The sequence below is a fragment of the Strigops habroptila genome, chromosome 5 (genome assembly GCF_004027225.2).
Source record: "Strigops habroptila isolate Jane chromosome 5, bStrHab1.2.pri, whole genome shotgun sequence".
NCBI classification, from domain to species: Eukaryota; Metazoa; Chordata; class Aves; order Psittaciformes; family Psittacidae; genus Strigops; species Strigops habroptila.
Window position 1 is genome coordinate 24,366,152 of NC_044281.2, and position 22,983 is coordinate 24,389,134.

A 22,983-nucleotide genomic window follows, 5' to 3' on the forward strand; every position below is an offset into this window, starting at 1 on the left:
TTAAATACAGTTCTTCTCTCCCCTAGGCATCTTCTCTGAGCCTCTCCTCATTACAGTTTTATGCAACTCGCAGTCTCTTTAGGGAAATTGTGCTTGGCACTCCTTTTGGTTACAGATTGTTCAAATGTGCACTCACAGTGACGGTCTGCAGAGTGAATTGACTGAGGCTCTAACCTGCAGAATGTACTTTGATAATGTGCAAATTACTAAGGATAGATGCAGAGTCCTTTTTGGCCCATTCCTGTTTCTCATTTAAATACTTGAATTACTCATTCTTTCTTCAGTTAGTCTTTTATTAGAAGTCTTTGTAAATATGGGATATGAAAGCTTTTTAAGTTGTTTAATCAGAGTGCAGAAGGAAGGTAATTTTGATCACTGTTGGCCTTTATGTTCACCAGTTCATTTTAACACACACTGAGGCAGGTGGGTAGTCATTTTGACTTGCAGATTTCAAACACTCAGTTAAGTTTATGTTTTTATTGACTGCTTGTGTTATGTGTAGCCTTGTATAAGTGACAAGTGGGTGTTTCTTATCCCCTTGAACTCCAGGTGAAAATGTGTAGAATCAATATAAAATACACCATTTGAGGGTTCCATCTAGTGTACAGATTAATTTCCTTAGACTTTGGGAAGCTGAGAAATACATCATAAGGAAGGATTAAATTTGGGTGATTGAAAGGAACAGAAGATTTTCTGCTGTCACACAACATTTTATAGCTAACATGCTTATGGTCAACTCCAGATTCTTAAATAAGTGCTAATAATCTGCGGAAGCTTGTTAATACTTTATAATGGGCAATTGTAATAGGCTTAGATTGATACTCTTCTGAAGTCATCAGAATGTCAGTATACTTTCTGTATTTAGGACTGGAGTATTGCCAAAACAAAAGTTCTGCTTTGAATTATTAGTTCCAGTTTTAAAAGGTGGATAGTAGAGAGTGAGGATCGGAAACATTTTCATTTATATTATTTACACTCAGAAAGTTCAGATCCTGTGTAAGATAGAAAATCATTCTTTTCTCTCCAGTCGTTTCTTGTACCTGAAAAATGCTAGTGAAGGGATTTTCATGTTTATATATACTGACTGCTGACAATAGCAAATTGCAAGCCAAAGTATATTGCTCTATGTAGACAAACCAATATCAGAAACATCTTTATTATCAAACTACTCTTGCCTGTTTCCACGTTAAATTTTAAGTAGGTGCTATTTGGATATGTTTTTCTCTGTACAGTGAAAAAGGTTAAGAAACTAGTGTTTTGATGTGGTTTTATTGTTGATATTTTTTTGTTTGCTTTGTTTTGTTGTTAGTTTTTCTTGGTTTTTTCGTGGGGTTTTTTTATCATCTGAAGTTGTTCTATGATACAGAAAGAGACTGATTTTAAAATTGAAGAAAAAAACCTCTATTGAGATAAATGAGGTAGTTTTGAATCTGTGAAACAGCCCCCCACAGTGCTGGTTGTTTTGCCAGAAGCTTAAAGAATAATGTCCTATTTTAGAGGTTTGTTTGTGATATCCCTGCCAGTATTTGTGCAATTGCTAGCAACAACAGATCTTAAGCACAGCTGTTAAAGCAGTTTCTTTGAAAAGAAACTCTTAAAAACAGATTTATAAAGCCTAGACAGCTTATTTGCATCTTATGTGCAACACACCACATAATTACAGGAAAAAAAGAATTGTCCATCAAGACCAAGCGTGATATACATCAGCATAGCTACTGTTCATGACACTTCATCCTTACAGTGGACACAGCTGCATTAAGTCTGACCTGTTAATGGCAGTTTGTATCTCCTTTTCTTCCTTCAGGCATCTGCAGTATGTTTACGAGCACCTGTTTCTGAGTCCTTGTCTCGGCTACAAAGAGACCAATTGCAAAAATTTGCTCAGTACCTAATCAGTGAACTTCCACAACAGGTAAATGGGGACAGTCGATAGCATTGACTTTTAGTGAAATTCAGTTATCTTTATTCTGGGTCAGTTTATATGATGTCTTTTGTTGCAAGATAATCAGTTATGCTATTCAAATGTGAGTTGCTGGGAAGGCCTTCAGTTCTTGCCCTTTTTAGATTTGCCCTTCTATTATTTGGCAATTGTCTATTGCCAAATAAAATATTAGAAGTGTTCTAAAGGGTGAAAGAAGAGTGGTGGCTATTCATATTAGCATGAATCTGCACTTAGCTTGTGAAAGATCAAACACAATAAAATAAATGCATGGTGGTGAAAAAACTTAGGTCAGCACAAATCAGGCTGCTCCTTTGTTGTATGTTCGGTAAGTTGAATGGAGAAGACTCATCAGGGAATGTGTTGTATATGCCTTAGGTGGGCACTTTCTATTGCACCCAACTGCTGACTTTTTGACTTCTCCCAGTGTAGCTTCTTTGGTGATTCGTAAGAATCTTTTGGATTATGGAAAGTCACAGACATGAAATTTTGTTAGTCAAAGGCAAAATCTGCTCTCTTATTCCTTAAATTTATATATTGTTCAAGGTCAGGTCATTTATATCATCTGCCTAAAATGCTTGCACAAAATATGTAAGAATACCTAAGTGATCGTGAAATGTCTGCTTTAAAAATACAAGGGCTTAGGAATTTTTTTATGCTGATTAAACCAGAAGAGGTAAAGAAAAACTGCCCTGCTTGGATATCTGTCACACTTCAATAGTACTTACATAATGGCTTAGATAGGAGTTAGATTACTGTTGGCATGTGCCTACAATTCCTATTATGATGCTGTGCTTGGGACACTAAAATATTCTATTGCTAAAACATCTTCTAAATTTTCTACAGAAATACTGATCTTCTTAGGAAATAGAGGAAACTTATAATATCAAAGTGGAATAAAAATACTGCTTTTTTGTTGCTGAGAGTTCAGCACCAATAGTATGTGCTCCTTGCTGCATTACCTAACAAAGCTTTTCTTCTCTTAAGGACTCAGAGCTTTATGTCACGTAGTCTGGATCCTAGTAAATGAGGGTTTTGAAAGGCTAGTAGTGGTGGTAGTTGTTTTTTGAATGGCACGCAAGTTGCTTGCTTTCAAATTACTCTGTCTGCTCCTTTTCGTAGGGATTATTTCTCCTTCTGTCATGTGTACCAGCTGTGCACCCAGGAACATCTGGATTATTTAATTATTACTGTCTTGCCAGATCATCTGATGGATGCTGCCCAACAGAAAAGTTAGGGGTTTATTGGCAGATGCGTCTTAACCTGTGTTGTGTAATTCCCTTGAAAAAGGCAAGGCATGCCCTCAGCTCTTCCAACAGTCTCATTCCTGGTCTTCAAGATTTCTGTGTGGAGATAGATACTCTGATACCTTGGGGCCCCGTGTTTTGACTACATGATGTAGACTTAGAGTAGGCTGTATACATTATTATATTTTAACATTACTTCCAGCTTGTGAATGACATTATGATACAGTAATGTAATGCTGAATTACTTTGAAGTGTGGAGGGATGATGGTCTGTAGGAATGCAGCTAGATAAGGAGATGTTTTTCAAAGTCTCTGCAGAAAGTGTCTTCCAAAGTGTCTTCCATATCTATGAAAATGTCAGTGATTCTGGGCAGCTGGAATTTATTACCCAGTTCTTCTCCCAAGAGCTATTTCCCTTCATGAAGGTAGTACTCCTATTCCAATTAAATGTGAGTATCTTGGCAAAAATTCCTGAAGGAGAATCGCTGCAGGTCCCCAATACTTCCACCTTAAGGTGTGACATTGCCTAGACCTGTTACTTTTCTGCTCTGCGATGACTTAAAATATGTAGTAGTGGAAACAGATACAAGAACAGTTTAATGCTGAATTTGTTTCTTTAGGTGGCTGAAATGCAAAATATCCTTCTGAAGCTTTGTTTTTCGTCCATCTGTTTGAGATAGATCTGTATTATTTGCAAATATAAGCATACTGAATGTGCCTTGCTTTGTAGTAAGTGTGATCTTTAACCTCAGTTGTTGTGCAGAGAGAGGTGAGGGGGATATCAGATGTTCTGTTGCAAGTAATTTAAATCCCAGCTATAGGCCTAACCTGTTGTGAGTGTGCATGGTAAAGGCTGAATGGATCTATGGTTTCAGCCGAGACTTAGTTTGGGAAGAAACACTTTTTACTGTGTGTTTTTCTTTCAAAAAGAGCATGTTGAGGGTATATCTACTTAGGATTTTGCAGTCAGGTGTGAGCCTTCTCTACTTAGACTCTGAACTGTCCAGAAGCTATGATTAGTTTAGTGCTGAAATTGCATTAGTTTACTATTGAGTCTGAGTTGATATCTAGTTGATATCTACCTTTGCTAACAGGATGATAAATAAGCTGAAGTCTGTGCCAAAAGTTATGTAGATATGTAATTTATAGTTTGCTCCTCTCTTCCCATTAGTTTGGGTTTTAGAGAATAGTTTAGGAACAAGAAGTAAAGACCATTGAAAGTGGGGGAAAATGGTGACCTTGACTGCGGAGAGACTTCCATGTCTCTCAAGATTAGCTGCAGTATCACTCTCTATGGACTCCTACTCCTCAAGAAATGAGAAAGGAACTAATCATCTATGATGCTTTTGTTTACTTCTTAAGGTGTGAATGTAGAAAGTAAGCCTTGCATATAGGTTTGCTTTGAGAAAGGAGAGAGTTTAATAGCTGGTTTTCTATTCTATAATCTTTAGCACCCTCTATCGTCCTTTCTGAAAACATGGTGTGTTTGATACCTCTGAAATTATGGGAGTGCTTCAGTCATGAAAATGTGGTCAGATTTTTGACTGGGTATATCAGGATAAGACATATTGTTTATGCTGAAAGTTTGCTTCATGTTTTCAGATTCTTCCAACAGCTCAGCGCTTGCTGGATGAGCTGTTATCTTCTCAGTCTACTGCCATCAACACAGTTTGTGGAGCCCCAGGTAACCTTGATACATCTTATTTCGGTAATCTCTGTCACAGGTAGGAAATGGATATATTTCCATTGCTTTGAGTTTCTGAACTGGTCTGTTACCATGTAGCTTAAATTGCAGGTGGAGGTCAAGGAAAAGGGATAAGTACAGGCACTTGCATGTATATATATGGCAAAGCAACAGGCACTATCTCATGTAATGAATGCCTCAGAGTGTACGCAGAGGAAGGGAGCATCAGGCAATGCACCTTTCTAACAAAAGATTTTTCTTTTTAAATCAGTATTAATTGTAGACTCCTGGAAATGCTGATTGGAGGGGACCTCTCCAACCAATTGCAGCACTAGATTGGCTTAGCTGTGGCTTGGGCTAGCTTAGCTAAATCTTGGTTACCAGAGATGTTGCAGAGTATTGTTGTTTTAGTGTTGCGTTACCCTTTTGGTCAACAATTTTTTCCTCTTGTCCTGGATAAATATCCTTTTTATCATCTACTACTACCAAGAAGAGCTTGTCTGCACTGTGTTTGTGATTCCAAGTAGTTGTAGGCTGTTAATGATCATCCATCACCCTCTCCTTTTTAAAGGAAATTATCCCATTTTCCTCAGTCTCACCTCATAAGCCATGTGCTCCGTGCCGCCAGCTATCTTGATACCCCTCCACTATATCCTCTCTAGTTTCTTATTATCATTCCTGGGTGGGGGGACCCAAAACTGGATACAATATTCCAGGTGTAACTTTACCAGTGCCAGGTAGAGGAGGATAAAATAAGTTCCGCAAATCTGCCAGCTGTGCTTTTCTTAATATATCCCAGTTTGCAGGGGCTTTTTGATTGCTTAGTTGGTTGGTGGTGGTTTTTTGTTTTGTTTGTTTTGTGTTTTCAGTGAAAGTTTCCCATTGGTTTCTGTTCAACTTGGCATCCACCATAATTCTCAAAACCTATCAGCTGCTCAGTTATTTTCACTCTGTGCTGATGCATGGGGTGTCCTGTCCCAGGTACAGGACTGTACATTTTTCCTCAATGAACTTCATGAGGTTTCTGTTGGCACGGTCCTTGAACTTCTCCTGGTCCCACTGGTTGTAGTGCTGCCATTCAGCATGACAGCCATGTCTCTCCATTTAGTGTTGTCAGTGCTGAAGGTAATGTTATGATAGCATTTTAAGATCATTCTGAATAATGAGTTCTGCAGCAGGTAAAATGAGCTGAGTAACACTGCCTGTGTGCTCCCTATAATCTCTGTGGTTGGGCACACGGAGGAAAATATCTTCAAATCCCAGACTGTATATGTGCTATTCTTTTGTCAAGATCCCACTGCTGGACCCTCTGCATCGGATCAAAGCACCTGGTACTTAGATGAGTCTACTCTGAGTGACAACATAAAGAAAACTCTTCACAAATTCTGTGGACCCTCTCCTGTTGTTTTCAGGTAAACTGTTTCCCATTGAAGGGAAAATGTGATATTAATGTAATCTGTAAGCTCATTCACTGTATAATAGCCTGTACCCTTATGTAATGCTATGGGTTGAAGGATGCTTAGTTTCATGGTCACTCGTCTGGACTGTATAGCTTGTCCAATGTTATTTCAGTAGAGCACACTGTATTTGCACAATACCTTGCTTTTGTGGTGTTGTCAGTCTTGTTATGGATCCTCTCTTTTTGGGTTATGCATGTCTGTCCCATTTAAGGTGCAAATATACTTCTGGACGTAGAATATATTCAGGATTTTGTATGGCTGTGCTTGATTTATTTTTCCCTCATTCCCGCTTTTTGATATACAGTGATGTGAATTCAATGTATCTCTCTTCCACGGAGCCACCAGCTGCTGCCGAGTGGGCCTGCCTCCTGCGTCCCCTGCGAGGAAGAGAGCCTGAAGGAATCTGGAACCTGCTTTCTATTGTGCGAGAGATGTTTAAGAGGCGGGATAGCAATGCAGCTCCTTTGCTAGAGATTCTGACTGACCAGTGTCTCAACTATGAGCAGGTATTCAAATCTCTTTGCTGTGGAGGTGGGAAATTCTGAGGAACCAGGCTGAACCAGTGAGTGGTGTCATATGCCTGTACAATCCATGGCTAAGTAATTATTACTTTTTTTTAAACAGTCTGTATGCATTATGGGCATGTATTTCTCCAAGCTAAAATGATGTTACGTACAGTTTGTTTGTGTCCTGATTTAATGGTGTACTGATAACACTATATCCCAAAGATGCCTCAGTCCTTTTAACATGAGTATAGGGAGTCTGTTCTCTTTCGTTCAACATATTTGATTTGATTTCTGCCCAATCAAGGTGATTTGTTTAAATGTTTGCTTTTTTTCCCTAGCAAAGTACATCATATATCATATATCAATATATATAAGCTGCCATTTTGATAAAAATATATGTTAGGTGGTAGAATCTGAGTCTTTTGTTATTATTGTAAAAGATATCTTTTGATGGGTTTAAATAAATTTTTTTTAGTATATTTTTAAAAATAATATTAGGAAAAAGGTTTCCTTTGACAGATCAGGACATTGATCTCACTCTGTAATATAAATTGCGGTGTAAGTTTACTTATTGCTCTATCACATACCTCAGCTTTGAGCAGGGGAAAGGAAATGCTTCATTTATCACATTTGTTCACTTTTTCCCTTCAAGTTTGAGGGCCTCTAGTGAGAGAACCTCCTATGAGTGTTTTGTTCTGTGGGCACGTGCCTTCTAACCAGAGAAATTTTGAGAGGTCCTTAGTTCTTACAAACCAATACTGCTTTAATGCTCATAGTTATTTTGGAGTAAAATGAAAGCGTGCTACTAGCCACAGATCCTCTTTCCTTGTGGTTATGAGGTAGAGTGAGAGCCGGGGATGAGATGTTGGACACAACACAGCTCCACTGAACATTTTCTTCTGCAGATAACTGGCTGGTGGTACAGTGTGCGAACATCTGCATCACACAGCAGTGCTAGCGGGCACACAGGGCGCAGCAATGGCCAGTCAGAAGTAGCTGCTCATGCTTGTGCAAGTATGTGTGATGAGATGGTGATTCTTTGGAGGCTGGCTGTCCTTGACCCAACTGTTAGTCCACAGAGGTGAGCATGTGAATCAGATCCAGTCTCTCTTTTATATCTGTGATATTCAAGCACACTTAAGAGTTCCTTCCAGTAGATGTCTTGTGTTTGTATCATTACCTCATTACCTGTTAAACCATTAGTCCTTCTGGACTATGTACTATGTAAGGTTCAGTAGCACTATAGTTACTTTAAACTTGAAATGCTATTGCTGCTCACTTTTAGCAACATCATGTAGTGTGAATAATTTGTTTTCTGAGAGTTCTCTTTTACCTATGAGTGTAATTCTGCATTTCAGAGTCTCAGTGGAAAACATTCCTTTGATTACAGCAGCTACCAATAAAATTTAATGCTTTCTAAATTTAACTATTCAGCAGTTTAATGGATTTCTGTTTAGCCCAATCATTCACTGTTGTCTATTTCAAGATGAACCATTTCTTGCTTTCTGTGCTATTAGGGAGTTTATTCTCTGCAGTGTATTGGTAAACAATGTCACTGGTGTATGATTTTTTTTTTTTTCCAGTCACTGTTTTCAATTGAAGAAAAACTGTGTGGCTCCTGCGTGTTTCTAAACTATATTGTGCCTTGGTAAATCACTGCCACTTTTATTTAGCATTAGCTGATAATAGTGGAGGTACTAAGGGCTTGTGTTGAGGTACTGTGGTCGACATTGTAATGGTTTGTTTTTGTTAGACATTGTAATGATAGTCTACCAAGTGCGATGCATAAAATGTATTGTATTAGATTAATGTGCTATAAATGCCCAGAAAAGGTTTTTCAGAACAAATGAAATCAAGATGGTATTTTCAATACAATTACACATTAACAGGATTTGCTTTCTGTGAACTGTTGTGTAACATTAATAAAATGCCCTATATATGTAAGGTACATCAGGAACACTAAGTCACTAAAATGGATGCAGTTTCTGTCTTGTACAGTTTACAATATGAAGCAGCTAAATATAGGAGATAAACACAAATCAAAAACTGTAGGAAACTGGGATTGAAGCTTAAAATAAACACAAACATCAATCAGATCACATAGAAAACCATAAAGGGTTTTGGCTTTTAATAAAGTATGAAGTTATGCTATGTATATTCACATTTGAGTTATGTGATGCAGTTCAAATTTGCTCAGATCTCCTACTTGAGCTCATGCGTAATTGAAATGCTCCTGCTTGATTACCTATTCTCTTGGCGTTTGAGTAGTCATCGAGAAGAACCCTCTTCTACCCATCCTTGCTATTCTTTCCAGTGAATCATACGGAGACTTGCTGCCTCATTCCTAATTCATTGCAGACTCTCATCCTTATATTAACTTTCCTGAGTAGTTCCTCTTCCTTCTTTTTCCTTCTGAAAATCCTCTCCTTGATATAGCCCTACCAGTCTGCTCCCTTGTTATTAATTTCTTTAGTGGACAAATAGAAGCAGTCTGTTCTTTTTAGCCCCTTTTGTCCTTTGCACCTAAATTGGGTCACCCCATTTTGATTTGATTTTTTTATTGTTCTTTTTGCTTTTGATAGGAAATCTGAGAGGATTGAAGCGTTGGGCTTGTACCTTAGATCTCTGAATTCTGTGGCAGAAACAAGATGGCAATTGATTGAGACAATTGGTGCAATTTCTAGAAATGTGTTTTCCTCGTCTTGAATTAGATCACCCAAACGTGTAATCCATTTAGACTGTTTTGCTCATGCTTAAGCCCTGTGTGAGATTTGGAACTGGGAAATGCTTTGTTCTTCCCATGGTAATATGGGGCATGGGACTAACTGCCGTGTAATTTAAGTCTATATAACCTTACCGGTTTGCTTTTTCCTCAGAGTTATTTGAATATCAATTATTTTTGTCTTGCTTGTTTTGTGCCAATGGCTTGCAACAGTTTAGTCTGCTGAGGACAGCCTGCGAAAACCTAAATTAAATTGTTGGGCTCTAGATAGGCCTATCGAGGTAAAGAGGTGTCTGGGAGGTAGATTAGGTGGTCCTGTCTGGCATTGTGCTTCCCGGGGTAGGCTGATTAGATTGTACTTGTGAATGTTTTGACTGGGGTTGTTTAACAGCTGGTGCAAACTGTTTTATGAGTATTTCCAACAGCAGTTCCCCATGGTGCTCACTGGTCTCAGACTGCCAAGCTTACATCACTAATATCTTATTTGGGGTAGATAAGCAAACAGGGCAGACAGTATTTAATTTTAAACCTCCCAGTTTGTATCGTGCTTTGATGTTAGTACTGTTCACATTTTGTTTCCATGTTATGGGCTTGTCTAGGACTTGGTTGTTAATATATCCATTTCCTTTTTTCAGCCTGTCTCCTTACTAATGCTGTTTATACTTAATTCAGCAGGTGTTTCTGACCAAAAGGAAGAGGCGTTCGTGGGTTAGGAGGTAGTTTGTCACAGGTGCATTTTCTGTCTGCTTTCTAATCTGTCCTATTACTTCTTCTCTTAGACGCAGGGACCTTTGCTCACAGCTCAGACAGTGGCAGCTGAAAGTCATAGATAATGTTAAGAGGGGTCAGCACAAGAAATCACTGGAGAAGCTCTTCCAGGGTTTCAAGCCAGCTGTGGAAGCCTGTTACTTCAACTGGGAGGAAGCTTATCCCATTCCTGGCATTACCTATAGCAGCACTGACAAGAAAAACTCATTCTGTTGGGTAAAGGCCATCCAACAGAGGAGCTGCCGGTTGCAGTGTGCAGAAATTGCCTGTGAGGCTGGCCGAACCCATGGACAGGAGCCCGGGGGACCATGTCTGCAGCCTGGGGACAGGCTGCGTCCCTCTCCCCAGGAGCCAGCAGTTCGTCCGAAGGAACTCACTGGGAAGCGGAAAGCTGTCTCTGAAACGCCACAGAGGGTTCTGAGGCGACTTTCAGCAGAAGGTGACAAAGCTGTGTATAAGACTGCAGTGGGCAAAGCAAAGTTACCAGTGAGCAAAGGCTTGACCAGTAAACATAGCGGGAAACGCCGCATGAGCAGTGAAGACAGCTCTCTGGAGCCCGACTTGGCAGAGATGAGCCTGGATGACAGCAGCTTGGCTCTGGGGGCAGAAGCCAGCAACACATTTAGTTTTACAGAAAGTCCACTGAGCAGGAGCTACAGAGACACCTTTGAGGAGGATGGTGGCGTGTACTTCTCTGAGGGACCTGAGCCCAGTGTCAGGAGCAGTTCCATGGCCAAGAAATCGCCCAAGGATCCTGTGGGGGAAATGGGTAGTGGTGATGATGATTTGCCTTCTGCAGATGAGAACAGTGGTGGTGTGAGCCTGAAGCCAGAAGAAGTGGGAGAGAATGGAGCAGCAGGGGGAGGGGATGATGGAGAGGAGGAAGACGATTACCAGGTATACTATCTGAATCCACAAGAGGTAGTCAAGGAAGATGATGACAAAGCTGAAGGGGGAAATGAAGAGGAGGATGTATTTGCTGGTATAAAGCCTCTGGAGCAGGAGAACCGGATGGAGGTGAGCTGGACCTAGTTCAGAACACTTTAGCAGTTTTATGTATTGTGTACATTACGGTCTCACCACCCTCCTCACTGTCACCCTTAACCTAGTATGTTGTTAAATCAAGTGCTTATTATAATGTTGTCATAATCCCTATCATAAGGCATCTACAACCTTAATGCAGTGGTATCGCACATACCTGTTTCCCTCATGTCTGTTTCCCACAAGCTTAACTCTGTATTTCTGTGCTAATTTCAAGTGTGTCCCAGTTTAATCTGGTCCCATCTCACACTTGGGATTTAAAAATATAGGCAAAACCCTGTGTGCTTTTTACTTAGTCTCACTCTTGGAAATGACAAAATTGACCTGAAATTAAAAGTAAGACCAAGACACGCCCTGTAGGGAAAAAATTAAATCTAACCATGTAAGCAGAAATTCTCTGGAAAGTCAGAGGCAATCTAAATAGACTATGTCACATTCCTGTAATAACCCCAAAATGTGTTTAGAGCTTGCACCTATATGAGCAAGCAGCTGAAATGGAGATGCATCATGAAATGGAGTTTCCGTCAGTTAGTCAGGGTTTTATGTTATTTTGCATTATTCTCTCATCTGTTATAGCACTTGGAGGGAGGATGGAACTTAATTGTGGAAGAAAAGGTTTTTTAGGGGCATGCTTAAAGGGATGGGCGTGAAGGTCCAGGCAAGGAGGACTCTAAGAAAACCTGCTGCTGAAATTAATAGTGGATTGTGTTTGAAGTCTTTGTGACAGGTAGTTTGAGCAGGCAAGCTTCAGCCTGGGGGAGTATGGTTTGAATATGACCATCTGTTCTTCCTTGCAGATCCTGTTTGCCTGTGCGGAGGCCCTGCATGCGCATGGATACAGTAGTGAAGCATGCCGCTTAACTGTAGATCTCGCCAGGGATCTACTGGCCAACCCTCCAGATCTCAAAGTGGAGCAGCCACCAACTAAGGTAGAGAGCAATTTTGGGGGTAAAGAGTAAGTTAGAAAGAATGTATGGAATGGATTACAACAGCATTTCCAGGCTGTGATTTGGGGCCCTTCACTGATGCTTTCTCTGAGTTGAACTTTCCTGGATGTCATCAGATCACTCTGTGTGTGTGTGAATAGAATAAGAGGCTATTCAGCAGAATTTGGAATCTTCAGAAACTCGAATTTAGTTAAAAGCTTCTTTGTTTTTCCTTATGTTTCAGAGAGAAGCTTGGTTTCTGTGTTAAAAGCTGCAGCTCCTTTAGGAATCTGTTTTAAACCAATTAAACAAACCACCCTGTTTAGCTTCAAAGGATGTTTTGTTTAAGAGATACCTGCTACTGTGTGCTACGAGTTTATATAGCAGCCGTAAGAAGTCTTGATTTTTGTGCAGCTCTGTGCAGATGACCCTATTTCTTGTGATTCTCTCCAAAACCTTAGTCTCCCATTTCATAATGTGCAGCACTGGAAATGTTAACAAGTTTTGCTGTTTAAGGATAAGAGATTGGAGAGGAAAAAAAAAAGCATAAACTTCTGGAAAATCACTTGTAGTGGCACTAAGTAGTGTATGTTGTATAGAACAGTTCCCCTGGAAGGGACAGGCATGCAACATCTGCCTGCACAGCATCAGTCCAATAGTGGACATATGTCACATCCACAGGCCAGCTCTTCCACTGTGTTGTGCTGTATTGAGAAAGGGGAAGTAATGATGTGGATTTATGATTCCTCAGCAAATGGAATAAAATTTAAATGTGTTTTATTCTTTCTCCTGTTTACTAATTATTGCAAAGGGTAAGAGGACAAGCATAGAATCATTTAGGATGTTTAGGAAAGTGTCCTGTGACAAATTCCTCCTCACGCAGGGCAAAAAAATCAAGGTATCAACCAGCAAGCAGACATGGATGGCAACCAACACCTTATCTAAAGCTGCTTTCTTGCTGACTGTGTTGAGTGAGCGACTGGAGTACCACAACCTGGCCTTCCAAATAGGAATGTTTGCTCTGGAGCTGCAGAGACCACCTGCCTCTACAAAGGCTCTGGAGGTACGAAACATCTCAAAAAGGCAGTATACATAGGCAACATTGTTTTGCTTGAATGCTCGTGTGGTTTCCATTTCAACTCCTCACATTTGGTTATGCTTTCATGTTTCCTTAAAATTGATTGCAGTGGAGGACTAAATGGATTGTGTGGACATCCCATTAGCACATGTTGATTTGCCAGAAAAGTAGTTAAAATACCACTTCTTCTAGTGTTACCTTCGTTGATAGCTAGCTCAGACTTCATGGTCCAGCAGGCCTTTGGTTTCACATGAAGCTACAGGCTTGAAAATATTTAGATGAGTACAAACTCTTTTACAAATATATTATTTCAATTAGAAAAGTTTACTTCTTATCTTAAATAAGTTTCCAGTTTGCTTGGCTAATCTGGGGAAAATAAAGCCATTCATAAGTGCAATTGTCCATATTTGCATCGGTGAAATGATTTGAAGCTTATTTCTTAAGGTGAATTGGTGCAATTGTTACATGTTTGAAAATTGTTGTTCTTGCTGATATCTCATTTGTTGGCAAATTAACGTATGCACTGTGCAAGCATATTATTTTGGACAATGCTGGATTACTATTGGGCTTCCTGTTTAGAAAAAAGAAGTGTCCAGTTAAGACCTTGTCTGTGTGATTTGCAGCTGCCTTGTTTTTCACTGCAGAGGTGTGTATTGTTGCTAGGTATCCACCAGCTATGCTTGTTACACTAATTATCTGTACTTCTTATGGCCTGATTAGATTGTGAGATTGGCAGTCACTTACTACCTAAAAGAAAACAGTCACTTTCACATGTTAAGAATGGAGACAATGCAGGAATGGCACAGGCTAGTGAAATGTAAGATTTCATCCTGGTGGCATGGGTGCTGCCACCCTGTGTCCATTCTCCTGCTAGTCAGCCTCTGTTGTCTTGAATGGGTGCATTATTTAACATAGCATCCTTTCTTCCTACAGTTAAGAGTAATCACCTTTTCCACTCAAATATCCATTCGAATGCTTCTCCTAATGTTCTTGTTAAAGCTGATGTGTTTTTTTTCTGTATGCAGCTCAAGATCAATAATTTGAGTAAAAAATTTGTGTATAATATGAGGCAAGACTTGTATTACGTTTGAAAATCTGTGTTCAGTGTGGAGGCAATGGTAAGGATGGCTAGGGTTCTAACAGCTGTTATAATTTAATGATACAATAAAAACTATTGCTGTACTTTATGTATAGGGAAACACAGTCCACTGCTCACAGGGCCTGTGCTGATGACAGCTTCTTCTGTTTGCTTGTGGATACTACCAGGTGAAGCTGGCATATCAGGAGTCTGAGATTGTAGCCCTCTTGAAGAAGATCCCCTTGGGCACTAATGAGATGAACAGTATACGAGGAAGAGCTGAAGAACTGCGAGAAGGGACATTATGTGATTACCGTCCTGTCCTGCCTCTGATGTTGGCTAGTTTTATATTTGATGTCCTGTGCACTCCAGGTACTGTCTGCATTGGCTTGAGTGCACCAACAGCATGTTCTGATATGCCAGGTCTTGAGGGGTTTTCAAAGCAAAACTCTCTTCTTTGTAAGAACAACCTAGTCTTGATTCTTCACGCACTGTTGCTTGCACTTCCCTCCATGTTGCTTTAGAGGTACTTCATGTCCCAATGAAACTGTGTCTCCTTCTGCTTACATTTGAAAACAGCTGGACACTTACTACATTTCAGCACTCTGTGTATGCTCTGCATAGTTATGACTGATTTTTCTACTCTCATGCTGGTTATGTTCAGAGGAAGCTAATATAAAATTAGTATTTAAAAAAGAACACAAGAAACTGGGATTCTGACTGAATCAAATCAGACAGGTATATTGCCAAGACTAACTTGGCAATATATCTGCCTGGTTTGGAGCCTTCTGAGTTTAGAGAGAGAAAAGGGAAAAAAAAACCCCAACAGCACAGTGCTGTGGTTTCGAAAGTGGTACAAGGCTAGGAATAGGACCACAGGGAGCTCTGCAAATTCGGAAAGCTCTCAGAAATGTCTTTTGCCTCAAGGTCCTCAGTTTGGAAAGCTGAATACTAATTCTATTTTTGTCTTTCAGTGGTTTCTCCTACAGGCTCTAGACCTCCAAGCCGTAATTGGAATAATGAAATGCCTGGAGATGAAGAACTTGGTTTTGAGGCAGCTGTTGCTGCTCTTGGTAAGACTCTTTTACAAGAAAAGTCTTCTTGTCATCTGTGTTTTGCATCCTGCCTCCTTTCGTATGGTGAGAGTTAAGGTTTATTCATAGAGTGAGAGTTAGTAGTTCATTCTAGTTTGATGCTGAAGTGAAAGTGTTTGCATGGTTTGTCAGAACCATACACAGGAGGATTCTACATGCCAGGGTTGAGGTGTCTTTGCAAAGCTGTGAAAAATGGAAGTGGGATACGGGAACTGTATATTAAAATAGTAACATGAATTTTAGCCTTCCTATGGCTTTTTTTGTCACAGAAGATGTATTGCCTGGGTTTTAATGGGGATGGACAATTTCAGAGAACAAAAGGCAATCATCTGTTCTCTGAAGAAGAGGTTAGACAATGATAGTGAAAGAATAGCAGAAGTACTCTTAAACATAATCATATCATCTTAGCATAATACTGGATTCTTGCCTCATTTATCAGCTTCAGCAGCAAAGCAGTGATTATATATATTATGCTGGCAGTACTGTATGCCTGCTTAAAAGCAGCATGCAAAAAGGAACAGAATTAATTAAACAAGGCATGTCCTCTGTTGTCTCACCTCTGAAAGGAGAAAGATGAGTTCTTTATGGTGTGGGAATGCTGGCTTGTAGCTTCTGCAGAAACTGGAGAAGTTTGTTTCAAGGTGGAGTTGTGGGCTTGCCTGGTCTCTTTTGCTGTGGTGTTTTAAGTTCTGGTTGTTCTGACAGTTGTAGGAAGCTTAGTATTCTGGGGACAGACAGCAACTGCTGTTTATTCATTGCCTGTTTCTGAAGTTAACAGAAAAATGGGGGGGGGGGGGAGGGGAATCTTCTTTTGCCTGTGACAGAGAGGTGAATAAAATAGTCTGAGGTACAGATAGTGCTCAGAATGTTGCGTAGTCCCATGGGCTCACTTGTCTCTTCATCCTCTCTTTTCTGGCCTGCAGGCATGAAAACAACTGTCAGTGAAGCAGAACATCCTCTATTGTGTGAAGGCACCCGAAGGGAGAAAGGGGATCTGGCACTAGCCCTGATGATTACTTACAAGGATGATCAGTCTAAGCTGAAGAAGGTGAGTTTTCCTCTAAAGGGAGAAATGTGCAACAAAACATGTTGGGGTTTTGATAGATCTGATAGTTTTGCCAGTGAGCAGAAGTTGCTGTGTCATGTACTGATTTACAAACGATGTTGTGGTGTTTATGTTCCTCCACTGATGCAGAATCTGATTGCAGAGTGTGTGTTACCCTGGAAGAGGCACTTTTTCCATAAGTTTCTTAAGGTCCAGTTGGGAGATACATTCTCACTGCTTTTGATGCTTTTGCTTACCTGCTAAAACAAGTCCTTTGTCCCAGGGTTTTTCTGTTCACTCTGTGTGCAATCTGGGGATTGCTTCTGTTTTGCTGCAGGGATGTTTGCTTGCAGAACAGTGTATCTAGCAAAGCCTTTGTTTCTTAACCTCTCCCCTTTTTGATACGTTTTTTCAATCCATCTGTGCCTTAATTTCCCATGCAAGACAGATAGTAAAACCCTGCCCCTCCGCCCCAAAGGAGGAGAAATATACCAAAAGCGCTGAAGCTTCAGGAAGGGTTTTATTAATCTTTTATATTCAGAAACCCTTCTACCCAGCAAGAGTATTATTAGTCTCTTTCTGTCTCCTAAAGGAGAAGCACTTTTGCTGTACTCTTCTCCAAGGAATACCAGGGACACTGATATCAGTCATCAGCAAATACATGCTCTGTCACACTCATGGTTTTCATTTCATGTGGAGAATGAACAGTAGAAATGGACAAACACATAAAATGTGGTCATGCATTGTTCCCCAATCATGTAACAAATACGGACAAGAAAGTAGGCTGGTAGATGGCAGTTTCTCTACTGGCTTTACCAGTTTCTCAGTATGGTATGACAGAATTTTTTGAATGGTGAGCGCATAATTTTGGTATGGTTGGCAGAACTAAGTATAGAGTCTTCCATTTTGTCCTTGATGTACCAGAGTTACTTATTTATTGTGAGTTTTGGGTGCTTTTCAAATAATCCCAGTGGCTGAAGTGAAAATGGGAGTATTACTGAGTACCAATGAATCTTTGCTTCCTCAGTAATGCAGACCACATGGCTTTCAGCTGTGCTCGTCTGCAGTCCAGGAAGATGATGCCTACTTTCTAGAGAATAAGCATTTTCTTTTTTTTTTTTTTTCCTCCAACAAAATGTTGTCCAGCAGAAGCTGATTTGGTACTTGCCCTCTATGTCTCAGTGTAACGCTTGTTCTCTTATCCTTCTGCTAAGCTCTTTTTAATTTTTCCTTTCCCTTTTTCCTTGCTGTTAAAGATTTTAGACAAACTCCTGGACAGAGAGAGTCAGACTCATAAACCACAGACTCTGAGTTCCTTCTACTCATCCAGCAAGCCTGCAGTAGCAAATCAGAAATCTCCTTCCAAACACGCTGCCCAGTCCACTGCAGCTATCCAGCAGCTTCCAGGGGCTTCTGTCACTCAGCAAGCTACTGTAAGCACTGCAGTCCAGAGCAGTCCTGAGAACTTCGTGGAGAAGAGTGCGCAGGGTAAGAGGTGCTTTATAAGGGCTATGTTGAAACCTTTCTGTCATCCATGCAAAACTGGAACTGTACATTTCTGTCTGTTTTGGGAAGTAGTCAGAGTGATTATGTTACCATATAGCTGCTTGGTGATTACTAGAATGTCATTCCCCCATTATCTGTTTGGCTGGATCCATTTCTGTACACATTCTCGTTGCATAGAAATTCAGGCTAATTTTCAGGTTTTCCTATTGTGAGCCAGTTGTATAACCAGTTAACATAAAGTTACTGTGACTCCATCTTTTAGGCTTGTATCACAGAGGTGCGGGATTTCAAGAAATTAAACACTGAGTCAGGTACCTTCATGCAAGATAAATAACTAAGATTGCTGAAGGCCATTAGAGATAAACTGGGAACTGGGGTTGTTTAGTCTGGAGATGAGAACGCTCAGGGGGGACCTTATTACTCTCTACAGCTGCCTGAAAGGAGGATAGAGTGAGAAGGTTGCTGATCTCTTTTCCCGAGTAACAAGTGATAGGACAAGAGGTAACAGCCTCAAGCTGTGCCAGGGGAGGTTTAGACTGGATGTTAGGAAAAATTTCTTCACCGAAAGGGTGATCAGGCATTGGAACAGGCTGCCCAGGGAACTGGTGGAGTCACCATCCCTGGAAGTATTCAAAAACATGTAGATGAGGCCCTTGTGACATGGTTTAGGGGTGGACTCGGCAGTCCTGAAGTAGAGGTTGGACTTGATGATCTCAAAGGTCTTTTCCAACCTAGCTGATTTTGTGATTCTATGATTCTATGAAACATGTTTTTCTTTAAGCTGTGCTTCCACTTTGGTGGCAAGCATTACATACAGCAGCATTTGGTGGAAAGAAGTGCTCTCATAATTCTTCCTGAGGAGATCAATTCTAGCTGAGGATGACTGCAATAAAGTTAGTGTTGCTGGAACATGTTTATTCTAAATTTTTTCCATAGTTGCAGCAAATTTTCCAAATCTTGAGGAGTTCAAATTAAATACCTTATGGCCTGGTAATGGATGATATGCTTAATACTGAAAGAAAACTGAGATAATCTTGCTCATAGATAGCACTAATTTTATAAAAATCCTGCATCTTTTAATGTCTTTTAAATGGCCACATCTGGTTTTAAATACACAGAAATAAATCATGTTTACCTTGTCATTGTCCTTTTTATGCAGACAACTCTCAGAAGTCCTCCTGTGAGCCAGCTGCAGAGGCCACTGTCCTAAAACAAGAGGGAAAGGTCCCCAGTCGTCTGGCCCTTGGAAACCGAGGTGGATACAATGGGAGATGCTGGGGTTCACCTGTCAGACAGAAGAAGAAACACACAGGTAGGAATAGACTAGTTCATACAGCATCTAGTGCTGTGTTAGGCAGCCTGCTGGTGTTTTGGCAATTCCTTTGCTCTTCATTCCACTTGTCAGTCTTTCCTGTACTACAGTAGTAGCTGATTGTCTCTGAGGTGTTTGGCATGGAGAGGTAGGTTTTGCTCCAGATTTCCTGCCCACTTCTGTATGGCAGGTTACCATATCTTTCTCACACCAGATATGTTCTAGGTGATGGATTAGTTATCTGGAGCTAATGGTTGCTGGGCTCTGGGAGCAAAGCACTGTGCTCCTGGGTCCAGAAACAAATTCAGAGGAGCTGCTGCCTCTTTATACTTTTCTTGGGAAAGGTGTAAGTTGGAGGCTGAGGATGTGAAGAAGCTTTGTGTAAATTGTGCAGCATATACCAGAAGGCTTTTGTTCATACTCATACAATATATGGAACTTGACTTTGTACATGTATTTGCTTCTTGTTGTTGTACTCTGCCGCAAAGCTTGGCAGATGGGGTGAGGGGCGAGGATGGTGTGAAAGGAGAAATAAAGACACATTGTTCTTGGACTCTTCTGCTTTTTAATCTGAGATCTGCAAAATGATGGCTGTGGCCAAACTCTGATGGCTGTGGCCAAACTGACTAATTTAATCTCTCTTAATTTGCAAAGTGGAATGCCGGGCAGCAGTAAGGCTGACTGACATGACTGATCTTAGTTGGGATTGTAGGTGATACGGGTAGGAGTTTACCTACCCATATTACATTTACCATTTGTCAACCCAGGTGACATTGCTGTGTTGGTTCTGATGTTGTAGGCATGGCTAGTATAGACAGCAGCGCTCCTGAAACCACCTCTGACAGTTCTCCAACGCTCAGTCGACGTCCGCTCCGTGGAGGATGGGCAACAACATCCTGGGGCAGAGGACAGGACAGTGACAGCATCAGCAGTTCTTCAAGTGATTCGCTGGGATCCTCCTCTTCCAGTGGCAGTAGGAGAGCCAGTGGGGGAGCCCGTGCAAAGACTGTGGAAGTTGGCAGGTAATGAATGATACCAGTGCAACCTCTAGGCCTGATGTCAGGGAGCATGGGTGTATCAGAAGATATTTCCTTGGGAGAGTTTGCTTTCCTTCCTCTGGACCGTAAAGACAGGAACTCTGCACTCCAGCTAATGAATCTGGCGTACTTGCTGCTGTCTGAAAGGTTCCTCTATCTTTTTCTTCTAGATACAAAGGGAGGCGGCTGGAGAGCCATGCTCCTCATGTTCCAAACCAGCCCTCAGAGGCAGCTGCTCACTTCTACTTCGAATTGGCCAAGACAGTCCTTATCAAAGCAGGTGGAAACAGCAGTACCTCTATCTTTACCCACCCTTCCTCCAGTGGTGGGCACCAGGGACCACACCGCAACCTTCACCTCTGCGCCTTCGAGATTGGGCTGTATGCACTAGGCCTGCACAACTTTGTGTCTCCTAACTGGCTCTCTCGAACCTACTCCTCCCATGTCTCTTGGATCACAGGTTACAGCAAAACTATTATTGGGAAGCTTACTTTTGGGCAGGAAGGGAGGGGAGGGAGGCAAGCTTATCCCGAAAAACGGTGATGCTGATGTGCTGTGGTAGCCATGTAAGCTGCTGGCACAGCTAGCAGTAGAAGCTGAGCACCAGTGATTTACACAGTGGTGCTTCTTTGGCCTAGAAAGTTCTTGTGACCTGTTTCTTGTTTGATGTGCAACATGCTTCGTTCTTCAAAGCCATAGACCATTTCTCACACAGAGACTGGTCTTAACTTCTTCAGGGGTCTGCTGAAGACACAGACATTTGTCAAGTCTGAACACACAGTTTGGCTGTGTTCATCATTTCACTGTCCTCCTCCTCCTGTTCGCACCCAGACCTAGTACCTGCTTTCTATGCTCATGGCTTCTAGAGCATGAAAAATACCCCTGAAAATTCATGTTTTCTTGACATGATGGAAATAGAGTGTCAGTCCAGGCTATAGCAAGTTCCTCTCACTACCTCAAATGCATCTTTAGCTTAACTCTGGTAATGGTACCATCACTCTCTGCTTGCTTATTGAGGGCTCTTTCCTGAAGAGCCACCTAAGGGGAGCAGCTGCCCCTGAAGGAAGTGAGGAGTGCACCTTCTGTTGAGGAAAAGCTGACTGGAACTGCGCTGGGCATGCAGTGGTGTGAGAATCTTCTCTCTTCCTTTTAGGGCAAGCTATGGAGATTGGTAGCGCAGCCTTGAACATCTTGGTGGAGTGTTGGGATGGACATCTGACTCCCCCAGAGGTGGCATCATTGGCAGACAGAGCTTCTCGGGCCAGAGACTCCAACATGGTGCGGGCAGCTGCTGAACTAGCACTCAGCTGCCTGCCCCATGCCCATGCCCTGAACCCAAATGAGATCCAGAGGGCTCTGGTGCAGTGTAAGGAACAGGTGAGCATCACATGGGGGCTGGCTAGCACAAGCTGATTTCTAGCATCAAGGATGTGCTGTTACTTGTGGGATTGGCTCTTCTGCCACTGGACAGCTTTTATCCCAGTTTTGTGCATTTCTTATGTCTTATGAATAACTCTGGTTATTCTGCTGCATAGTTGTGATCTGTCTGCTCCCCATGGTATCGGTCATTTTAGAGTGTCTTATACTTCTCTCCTGTTGCCTTCTTGTGTTTCTAGTATTGCATTCTTCACTCCTGTTTTTCCTTCACTGCCCCCAGGATAATACGATGCTGGAAAAGGCCTGTATGGCAGTAGAAGAGGCAGCCAAAGGAGGTGGTGTGTACCCAGAAGTCCTCTTTGAAGTAGCTCACCAGTGGTACTGGCTTTATGAACAGACTGTTGGTGGGACCCCAGCCCAGAGAGAAGGTGCCACTGGCTGCAGTGCCAGTGGTGCACGGGCTGCCTCTGAAGCAGCACGTGGGTTGACAGATAACCGGGTGACTTCTGAGCCAACCACTGTAACGGTGGCAACTTCGGTAACAGCGACAGCATCAGTCATGCCGGTGATCTCTGTGGGGTCAACCATGTACCAGCAGCACACAATGGCGGGGCCAGCAATGGCACATACACACACGCAGGGTCTCCACCCTTACACCACCCTTCAGACTCACATCCCCTGTAACCCGCAGTATATTGGACACACTATCCAGCATATGCCACGTCCAGCTGTCTTCCCAGTCCCTGGCTCAGCGTACCCGCAGGTGAGTGGTGCCTGTGGCTTGGTCATTTACAGTGACTTTGTGTAGCTGCTTCCAGAGGAATTATATTGGACTGGGGAGAGTGTGGAGCTCAGACCTACCATGGCTTGAGATCTAGCTTCTGCTCTCAATTACTTGCTGATCTGTGGTGCTATTTTGGCTCCCCAGCTCAGCTTTTGATAATAAGGAGCCTTCAGTGGGTGCATTTAAAGTCTCGAGAGAGTATAAAATGTAATACATAAATAGTTTTTGATTTTTATTGCTACATAGTTTCTCAGAAGGCACTGGACAGAAAGCTTGTCTTCTTGAGAACCTGGGGGCTAAATAGAGACTATAGAGGGAAAAACAAGTAAAATTTTACTCTCTGCCTATTTTTGAAAGTTCTTGGGGTGGTTTTCTGAAAA

The 22,983-nt window shown here is 41.5% G+C and overlaps 1 protein-coding gene across 3 annotated transcripts in view; it reads left to right on the forward strand.

The window, feature by feature from the left end:
• Nucleotides 1-22,983, forward strand: part of ZSWIM8 (zinc finger SWIM-type containing 8) — a 62,648-nt gene that overhangs the window by 31,571 nt on the left and 8,094 nt on the right. For 2 of the 3 annotated variants that reach the window (XM_030488934.1, XM_030488935.1), the window contains exons 5-21: nucleotides 1,805-1,912; nucleotides 4,788-4,869; nucleotides 6,161-6,281; nucleotides 6,634-6,835; nucleotides 7,741-7,916; nucleotides 10,337-11,342; nucleotides 12,164-12,295; nucleotides 13,176-13,355; nucleotides 14,637-14,820; nucleotides 15,423-15,521; nucleotides 16,466-16,590; nucleotides 17,844-18,075; nucleotides 19,253-19,405; nucleotides 20,205-20,427; nucleotides 20,613-20,902; nucleotides 21,596-21,819; nucleotides 22,100-22,582. In XM_030488934.1, the coding sequence (XP_030344794.1) occupies nucleotides 1,805-1,912; nucleotides 4,788-4,869; nucleotides 6,161-6,281; nucleotides 6,634-6,835; nucleotides 7,741-7,916; nucleotides 10,337-11,342; nucleotides 12,164-12,295; nucleotides 13,176-13,355; nucleotides 14,637-14,820; nucleotides 15,423-15,521; nucleotides 16,466-16,590; nucleotides 17,844-18,075; nucleotides 19,253-19,405; nucleotides 20,205-20,427; nucleotides 20,613-20,902; nucleotides 21,596-21,819; nucleotides 22,100-22,582 (4,020 nt within the window). Of the gene's footprint in view, nucleotides 1-18; nucleotides 213-1,804; nucleotides 1,913-4,787; nucleotides 4,870-6,160; nucleotides 6,282-6,633; nucleotides 6,836-7,740; nucleotides 7,917-10,336; nucleotides 11,343-12,163; nucleotides 12,296-13,175; nucleotides 13,356-14,636; nucleotides 14,821-15,422; nucleotides 15,522-16,465; nucleotides 16,591-17,843; nucleotides 18,076-19,252; nucleotides 19,406-20,204; nucleotides 20,428-20,612; nucleotides 20,903-21,595; nucleotides 21,820-22,099; nucleotides 22,583-22,983 lie in introns of those variants that run through there. The other variant, XM_030488936.1, reaches the window with a different exon arrangement.